Source organism: Carcharodon carcharias, chromosome 17 (genome assembly GCF_017639515.1).
Source record: "Carcharodon carcharias isolate sCarCar2 chromosome 17, sCarCar2.pri, whole genome shotgun sequence".
Classification (NCBI taxonomy): Eukaryota; Metazoa; Chordata; class Chondrichthyes; order Lamniformes; family Lamnidae; genus Carcharodon; species Carcharodon carcharias.
The window spans coordinates 71,835,961-71,845,589 of record NC_054483.1 but is presented as its reverse complement, the minus strand read 5'-3'; the positions used below and the strand labels follow the sequence as shown (position 1 = coordinate 71,845,589).

At 39.9% G+C, this 9,629-nt stretch overlaps 1 protein-coding gene across 1 annotated transcript; it reads left to right on the top strand.

Moving 5' to 3' along the window:
* The first annotated feature begins 202 nt into the window (after positions 1–202).
* LOC121290151 (hyaluronan-binding protein 2-like) lies at positions 203–9,334 on the top strand. The gene is made up of 3 exons (XM_041210384.1): positions 203–337; positions 4,138–4,283; positions 8,377–9,334. Exons 1-3 carry the CDS (start codon positions 214–216, stop codon positions 8,530–8,532), a joined length of 426 nt encoding a protein of 141 aa, XP_041066318.1. The 5' UTR covers positions 203–213; the 3' UTR covers positions 8,533–9,334.
* Positions 9,335–9,629: the final 295 nt, after the last annotated feature.

Sequence of the window (9,629 nt, the reverse complement as noted above, 5' to 3'; positions counted from 1 at the left end):
CTAATGATGTTGAACAAGGGCTTCCCTTGGGCATTTGTTTATTAGTCAGTAAATGTAACCATAGCAAACATGATAGAATTAATGCTACATTTATCCAGCTAAATATTACGAATTACATATTTCCATGTACTGACGCAGGGAAGTATTTGTATTAGATGATGAACTGCCATTTTCCAGAATTAAAGTGCTACGTTTTAAAGTATTACAGAATCGATGTTGAAAGTTGCACTTGGCAGAACATATGTCCGCAGGAAAAAAGGAGTAATTTTTGACGTTGAACGGATTATTATCCATGGGTCCTATAAAAAAACCAATAATGTATTATACAATGATATTGGTAAGTATCATGTTATTTATTTAAGAAAATAATCTTTATTTCAGTCTGAATAAAAATAATATTTCTGTTAAGTTCTGATATTAAGTAAATTCTTTTCCTCTTCCAGCATTACTTAAATTGAAAGGTTGTGCCAAAGAAAGTGATCATGTTAAAACAATAAATCTGGCAGAAGATGACTTTCCTCCTGATACTAAATGTAAAATAACTGGATGGGGCCAGAATGAATTCGGTATTTATTTTTTTTGGTCTCTTAACAAGAACTGTCAACTTTTCATATTTTGTTGCCTCATGCAAAGTTTTACACTGCTGCAGGATGGAGCTACTTCTTGTATTTCCTTTCTGTGTCCAGCAACTGCATTTAACATTAATCACTGGTGTGTCACAATTTGGGTGGTTTGCTAGAACTGAGCCCCAAGTAGAATTTTCTAGATTTGGTCATTTTTAACCTCAGTAGCTCAATGGGATTTAGCACTGAGTCACATTTCCCTCTTCTTGTTGAGCTGAAAGATGTGCTGGATTTAGTGCTGTTAATAGGAGCCCACGGAATGTGGGGGGTGGTGGTGAGTGAACCCACTTCAATGGTCAGCGGGACCCAGAGCCACATCTGCCAGGGCTGCCATTCCTAATAAGGAGATGGCTTGTCCCCAAGAGCTGCCGGCCCAATCAGAGGACCGGCAGCTCAGCAGCCTCGGTAGCACCACCAGGAGAGTGTCCAAAAGAAAGTCAATCATATATTGAAGGTTGATGTATTGGATAGTTTCAGGCCTAGTTTGATGATTTCTCCTGTACTCTGAGGAGAGACGATTTAAAGTCTTGATAGATGATCTCTGTTTTTCCCTCTGAAATCAGCAGCTGTTTGGTTTAAACTGAAGACACTACCTGCAGTGTTTAGCTGGTCAGATAAAGGCAGGGCGTATGTTTGCAGAATGGCTAGAGAGAGGGACACAAATTCCCTTCTTGCTGTTGCCCACTCATCATCTGTGTGCCTCTGGAAAAGCAGTTTCTTTTTTAATGCAGAAGGTTAACTTGTTATCACATGACTTCCACCTCCATCACAAACTAGCCAGTTACCAAATATGGTCACAGCAAGCTGCGCACCCTCATTCCAGGTCAATTATTTATAAGTTAATTGCTTACTGCCTTGAGTTTTCTGAATGGTTTGGGGGTGGGGACTCTCCTCAACTGGGATTAGATTAAATAGTTGGTGGAGCTCCCTCTCAGTTGGGACCAGTTGTCTGAAGTCACTGAGTTTAACTAATTAGTCTGCACCCACCTGAATAAACAGAAGCAGTTCAGGGGATGGACCATTCACACAGTCATTTAAACTGATTGTCCTGGTAGATCAATACCAGGCAGCTGTCACCTTTCTGATAGCTTTGTAATTTAGAAGGTGAAGTTGTGTAAATGTTTAGTCATATAAGAACTGCTGTTTGAGATACTTAAAAATTCTGTTGCCAGTCTTTTTTAAAACTTATCCAGTGATTTCAAACAATTCAATACATAAAGTCATTTTTGATATGAAACATTTTTGATATAAAACACAACTATTGGAATATTTACAATACATGCTGCTATGCAGGTAGACATGGCGAGCAATTTTCACAGGACAAGGTCCCACAAATAGCCAATGAATGATAGTGCAATCTCTATTTTGTGGTATTAGTTGAGGGTGTACATTGGCTAGAATACTGGAGAATTTCCTTTTCTTCCTCAAATAGTGTCATGAGATATTTTTATTCACCAGAGTTGACAGTTGAAACCTCAGGCAGAATCTTACCAGCATTGAAACAATTCTGCAGTCAGGGTCAAAAACAAGTCTCTAGCCTGCTGGGGTTGGCTGGTTACATGGTATCACAATCCTACAGGAGGCAGCCAATTAAGAGGGCCCAAGTGTGAGAATGGATGTTATTTTTTTAATATTTTGGGGAATAGTGTGTTAATCTGTAAAGAAGGGTGTGTGCGTGATTTAAATAAACCGGACAAGAAATTGATAGGAATCAAGTTGTCTGGGGGGTTTGAGGTGCAAGGAATAGGTTAGATCTAACATTTGCATTTTTAGATAAGTTGAGAGTTTGTTTCAATATCAAAGGGCAGTCAGAGGCATCATGGGACATATTTGCATCTTGCAAGAGTTCCATAATAGTGGGGATATTATATTTTATTGACCCAAAAGCAAAGACAAAATAGAGACATGAAGGATTTTATATATGGAAACATTTGAGTTTCAAAGAGGTGTGAGAACAATGGAACCGGAGATCAAAGGGGGGAAAAAAAGATACTTTAGAGTTACTATGGAGAGCTTAAGATAGACAGATAGCTGGGGTTGTTGAGCTATAGCTGGAGCTCTGGGCTGGGAGAGGATGCAGTTTGAACGAACTACCCAGTCAAAGCAGAAAAGCCTTGGACTACAACAAGCAGTTTTATTCTGAGGCAGATTCCACCACAGAATGGAGAGGGTAAAGGTTATGAGATATGCATTTATTGAAGCTACAGCAGTTTGCCTTGTGTAATATTGCTGGATTTCTTTTATAGTTAACATCTATAAGGGAGCGTTGCCTGGGGGTGTTTACTTGTGGGATTGACCAAGTAGAGAGCTTTTGGGAATGTTTTGTAAGACTAACCTTAATTCTGTAACTGTAATCTTTTTGTGCTTAAGTTTTCTTTTATTTTCGTTAATAAAACTTTTACTTGTAATTTTTTAAATCCCAAATGTGTTACTGAGCCTCTTACTACTGAGATTGGTGTGTCCTCTTCTTACTTTCAGAATACAGAAAAAACAGAGTATGTCCTGTAAGCCAAGCTTTCCTCTGGGATTTGGTTTGTGCAGCAATTAACACCGGCTATAGTCATAACACAAGACTCTAGATGGCTGGCTGCTGAGGCAGTAGGGGACCATGACATGGAGGCACCCTCTGAATCCTTCTAAGCATTTAAAAATAAAGACTGGCCGCACTTGTCAGGCCGCCATTGTGGAGTGGGGGCCCCTCCACTGGGCTGCTTGTTGCTGCAGCTGTGGCCTTTTCATTCCAGTTATGATATGATGGAGTTATTGGGAGAAGGCATTGATGGCTACCCAGCTTGCCACCGGAAAGCAAATTCCAGGTACTTACTGGGCTCCGGCCTCAATGAGGGACTTGTTCAATGCCAGGAAGAGTTTGGCATCAGGAACTGACTCCCAATTGATCCCTCAATTAGCTTAATTGGCTACCCACCACTGCTGTTTGGGTAGCTGCTGCCACATTGACCCTGCCTCCAGCAAGCTCACTTGGAGGAAGGAATGCTTGGGGAGATAATGAAAGAGTTATTTTCAAATTTTGCTCCTGGTCCAACTCCAATCCAGTCCCCGTGGCACTGATAAGATTCCACTCTCAGTTTAAAGTTTGTCTCCAAAAGAGAGTTTTAGTAATTGCAGCACAATTAGACTGATTGAAAAGGTTTATGAAATATGGATTTAATACATATTTTTGCCATAGCTGAAGCTTTAAAAATATACTATTAATTTCATTGGACTTATGTTAACTTTTACTGATATTGTATATATTTACTGGATCCATTGATTATATATCACTTTTGATTTTCCTTCAACAGATAAGTAAATCAGGCTGAGCGTATAATAGGCAACTGATCCAATATCCATAGCCTGAAGTTAAAATTACCCCAAAATGTGACTTCAGGTCATGCCCTGTAGATTTTGATGTAAAACAATTGTCAGTGACTGTCCAATAGAATGGAGCTTCGGTTTATCTCTGTTGTTTTTATTGAAGAGAGGGTTTCGTCTAACCTTTCTCATTCTACTTCAGGGAAGTTTCTAAATCAATTGTTGAAAGCCACGGTGAAACTGCTGGACAGAAATCTCTGTAAGAAACCAGAAATTTATGGAAATTTGTTGGGTGAGAACATGATTTGTGCCGGATATTTGAAAGGAGGTTCGGCAGACGCCTGCAAGGTTTGTCAGAGTAAACAATAAACCGCATTTATTTGTAATTCACCAACATTTTTGCACTTGTGAACTAAGCATTTGTAGGACAGATATTCCATTGATAGTGCCCCATGCAAACCAGGATATTCCCTATTTTTAACACAATCTCATTTTGCAAGGAACTGTACACCTGGGTCAAATTTATCTTCCTAAAGTGCTTTTTCTGTAGCGCTGTAGCGTACAAACTTATGAGGAAACCTGTTTCATTGATTCATCATCTGGTCTCCATACTGATCAGTGCACCATTGTAGATTGATGAATGTAAACAGAACTCTGGGAGAAATAATAGGGAATAGAACCACGTATTCCTTCCTTGGCAATTTTCTGCCATCTGCTTCTCCCCTGGTGAGAACATCCTCCTGAAGCTCCTGGTACCTCACCCAAGTGTTCAATGTGTCTGAGCTTTGGCAATGAAGATTAGGAAACTATTTAGTGTGGACTTCAGAGTAACGTCAAATCCCTTCTTTAGCCATGGGCTCGATTACCACAGGCTGGCACTTTGGTTGGGCCATAGGGGTGAGGACATGAGTGCTGCAGCTAAATGGTGGGCCTTGAAGACTAAGACTTTCAGGCTGCTGATGGAGCTCAGCAGCAAGAATGTCCCAGTTCTGGGGGGAGATGGGGCTGACTACATCCAAACACACAAAAAGGTCTGAGAAAGAGGATGTCCCAGAAGGGTCAAGGACAGATCTGTTTAGCTAGGGCTAAGGAATAAAAAAAGATGCAATTACATTGCTTGGTGAAGTCTCTAGGCCACTAACTAGTGAGAAGAATGTAGAGGATTGAATTTGTGAGGAAATTATAGAGAGGTGCAAATATTATGGAGTAGTTATAAATGGGGGACTCTAATTATTTAACTATCGACTGTGATATTGGTAGTGTAAAGGGCAGAAAGGGGCAAGAGTCCCTAACGTGTGTTCAGAAACAGTTTATACAACAGTATGTTTCCAGTCCAATGAGAAAGGATGCAGTGCTAGACCTGGTTCTTGGGAATGAGATGGGCCAAATGGACCAAGTGCCAATAGGAGAACATTTAAGGACCAGCAATCATTGTATCAAGAGGTTTAGGCTGACTATTGAAAAGAACAAAGAACAATCCAAGGTATGAATAATTAGCTGGGGGAATACCAACTTCACTGGGGAATGAACAGATCTGGGCCAAATAAATTTGAGTCAAATGTTGGCAGAAAAAATGGTAGCTGAACAATGGGCTACCTTCAAAGAGAGAGTTTAGGCACAGTCAAGGCATGTTCTCTTGAAAGGGAAAGGTAGCACAAACATCCAGAGCTCCTTGAATGACAAAAGGGATAGAAATTAAGATAAAGAATAAAAAGTCTGCTTATGACAGGTGTCTGGTAGAAAATATAATTGAGAACTAGGCTGAATTTAGAAGGCTCAGAGGGGAGGTAAAAAAGCAAAGAGAAGCAAAGAGGGAGTATGAAAAGAGACTGACAGCCAACATAAAGGGAAGCCCAAAGTCTTCTATCGGCATATAAATAGTAAAAGTGGTAAAAGGAGGAATAGGGTCAATTAGGGACCAAAAAGGGGATTTATGCATGGAGGCAGAGGGCATGGCTGAGGTATTAAATGAATACATTTCATATGCCTTTACCAAGAGGATGCTACACAGGCCATGGTGAATGAGGAAAAAAATCAGTCTCTAGAAGGACTTAAAATTGATAAAAAGGAGGTATTGGATAGGCTATCTGTACTTAAAGTTGATAAAGAACTAGGACCAGATGAAATACATTCAAAGATACTGAGGAAAGTGAGTGTAGAAATTGAGGAGGCACTAGCCATAATTTTTCAGTCTTTGGACTCATGGGCGGTGCCAGAGGACTGGAGAATTGCAAAGGTTATACTCTTATTCAAAGAAAGGTATAAAGATAAGTCCAGCAACTGGAGGCCAGTCAGTTTAACTTTGGTGGTGGGGAAACTTCTAGAAACAATAATATGGAACAAAATTAATAGTCACATGGACAAACATGGGTTAATTAAGGAAAGCCAGCATGAATGTCTTAAGGGAAAATCATGTTTAGCTAACGCGTTGAAGTTTTTTGAATTGTTAGCAGAGAGGTTTGATGAGAGCAATGCTCTTGATGTGGTGTACATGGACTTCCAAAAGGCATTTGATACAGTGCTGCACAACAGACCTGTGAGCAAAGTTATAGCTCATGGAATTTAGGAGATTTACAAGAAAGATGCCAGGGTTTGAAAATTGCAGCTATGAGGAAAGATTGGATAGGCTAGGGTTTCCTTAGAACAGACGAGGCTGAGGGGTGACCTAACTGAGGTGTACAAAATTATGAGGGGCCTAGAAAAGGTGGAAAGGAAAGACCTGTTTACCCTAGCTGAGGGGTCAATTACCAAGGGGCATAGATTTAAGGTGATTGGTAGAAGGTTTAAAGGGGACGTGAGGAACACCTTTTCACCCAGAGGGTGGTGGGTATCCGGAGTTCACTGCCTGAGTGGGTGGTGGAGGCTGAAATGTTCAACTCATTTAAAAAGTACTTGGATTTGGACTTGCACCTGAAGTGCTGTAACTGGCAAGGCTACGGACCAGGTGCTGGAAAGTGGGATTACAATGAGCAGCTAGATTCACTTTTTTTTTTCTCATTTTTGGCCAATGCAGACATGATGGGCTGAATGGCCTCTTTCTGTGCCATTACATTTCTATGGTTCTATGGAATAAAATGGACAGTAGCAATTTGGATATAAAATTTGCTGAGTGACAGAGAGTAGAGGTTAATGGACATTTCTCAGGCTGGAGGAATGTTTGTCGTGGAGTTCCCCAGGGGTCAGTGTTGGGACCCTTTTCCTGATACATGTTCATGACCTAGACCTTTGGTGTACAGGGCACAATTTCAAAATTTGTGGATGATATGAAACTTGGAAGCACTGTAAACTGTGAAGAGCATAATGTAGAACTTCAGAAGGACGTAGACAATTTGGTGGCATGGACGGACAAGTGGCAGATGAAGTTCAATGCAGGGAAATGTGAAATAATTTATTTTGGTAAGAAGAACATGGTAAAACAATATAAAATAAAGGGTACAACTCTAAAGAGAGTGCAGGAGCAGAAGGGCCTTGGTGTATATGTGCATAGTTCATTGAGGATGACAGGACAGGTTGAGAGAGAGGTTAATAAAGAAGTATCTAGGCATTATTAATAGGGGCATAAAGTGCAAGAGCAAGGCTGTTTGTATAAGATGCTAGTTCAGCCTCAGCTGGAGTAATGTGTTCAGTTCTGGGTGCCATACTTTACGAAGGATCTAAAGGCTTTGGAGAGAGTGCAGAAAAGATTCATGAGAATAATTCCAAGGATGAAGAACTTCAGTTATGAAGATATATTGGAAAAAATAAATTGAGAGGAGATTTGATAGAGGTGTTCAAAATCATGAAGGGTCTGGAAAGGGTAGATAGAGAAAAATTATTCCATCTTGTAAAAGGATCAAGAGCAAGAGCACAGATTTAAATAATCGCCAAAAGAAGCAAAAGCAATATGAGAATTTTTTTCACGCAGTGAGTGGTTAAAGTCTGGAATTCACTGCCTGAGAGTATGTTAGAGGCAGGTTCAATCAAAGCATTCAAAAGTGAATTAGACAGCTATCTGAAAAGGAAGAATGTGCAGCGTTACGGGGAGCAGGAAGGAGAATGGCACTAAATGAATTGCTCATTTGGTGAGCTGATGCAGACACAATGGGCTGAATGGCTTCCTTCTGCACTGTAACATTACTCTTTGTCTAGTGCTCAGGACTCACAGGGACCATCTGGTTAGCAAGAATTCAGTGATAGGCCATAGCACTAAGTTTTCCAGGTACTCCTATTCGGGGACACCAAGCAATAGTTTATCTCTTTCTGCCCAGCTCTGCACTCCGCAAGCAATCTCTACCCCTTTTTCCGTGGCAAAATGGACCTTCCTCCAGGTCAAGGGTCATGAAATTTGGCTCTTATAATTAAAGAAATTAAACCTGTAATCCATAAATTCCAGGAACTTTGGGTAAAGTATTCACAGGCGGTGAATAGGTTGAACTAACGTTATCACATTTCTTGTGAACAGGGTGATTCCGGAGGACCACTTTCTTGTGTGAGAAATGGAAAGCGCTATCTCTATGGAATCATCAGCTGGGGAATTAGCTGTGGGATGAAAAATAAACCCGGTGTTTATCTCAATGTTACCAAATTCCTTGACTGGATAAAAAGATATATTCAATAGATTCAATGGTGTGAACTTAAATCTTAATTAAGAACCTTTGTTTAAAGTTTAACCTTTACTATGTTGATTCTCCTTTGATTTCCTCATTTTCCATTTTCCTCCTTGGATAGATGCAGTTATTTAGAATTTACATAAAAACAATATTATGCACCTCTGAAGGTCTACAATATATTTGCATAGGCATTTGGTATTGGTCTGCCACTTGCTTTAAAGTAGCTCTTCTCACATGTGAGCGATCATGTTGTAGAAACTCAACTTACCTACATAAGAAGACTTGTACATATGTGCTTGAAGCTCTTGTGACTATTTGTAAAAATCTTGACCCCAAAGTTCTTGGACTCTGGAAGAGCAGAAAACATCAGGAACATTAGGACTATTGATTATAAACTGTGAATTGCCATTCTTAGGATATCAGTAGGAATTGGTAATGAATAATCATTCCTTCTATGTATAAAAGTTTAGATTCTCTTTGGGTAAGATTTTAGCTCCTATTACAACTCTTAAATACTTATCAGTGACTCCAATGAAACATTGACTTTTAACAACATTCCTATCCCAAATAAACATAAAAGCAATACTTTTATTGTTAGGGATTGAAGTACATTGAGTAGTTATTTGCAAATAATTACTCAGTTATGAATTTTACATAACACAATGGAAAAGTAATCAAGGTCACTTATATATTGTTTTCAATCAAAAACGAGTCTTAAGACCCAAAATCGTCCAACTGGGCAGAACACAGCTCAGGTGGATTTGTCATGGTGAACTGGGGAATTTGGAAAGGAACACAGATCTCCCAGATTTCCGCTCCGTTGCCCCCTGCTAAAAATTCTGATGGGTAGGATGAGTTTTCCATGTGGCCACCCTACTATCTGACAGAACCTTGGGGGCATGTCTGTGAGTATTCCTGGAAAACCCCAGGAATTAGGAGCAGCACTTCATCCAATGGCTAAGTGGTTCAGAGGCCTCTTAGTGTTGGTATGTGATCTATGTTGGACCGTTCGATGGCCGCAAAGAAGTTTCAGAGAAGAGTGGACCGATTATCTCCAAATGCTATTCCTTGTATCCTTCAGAGAAAAAAATTACAAAACTCAATT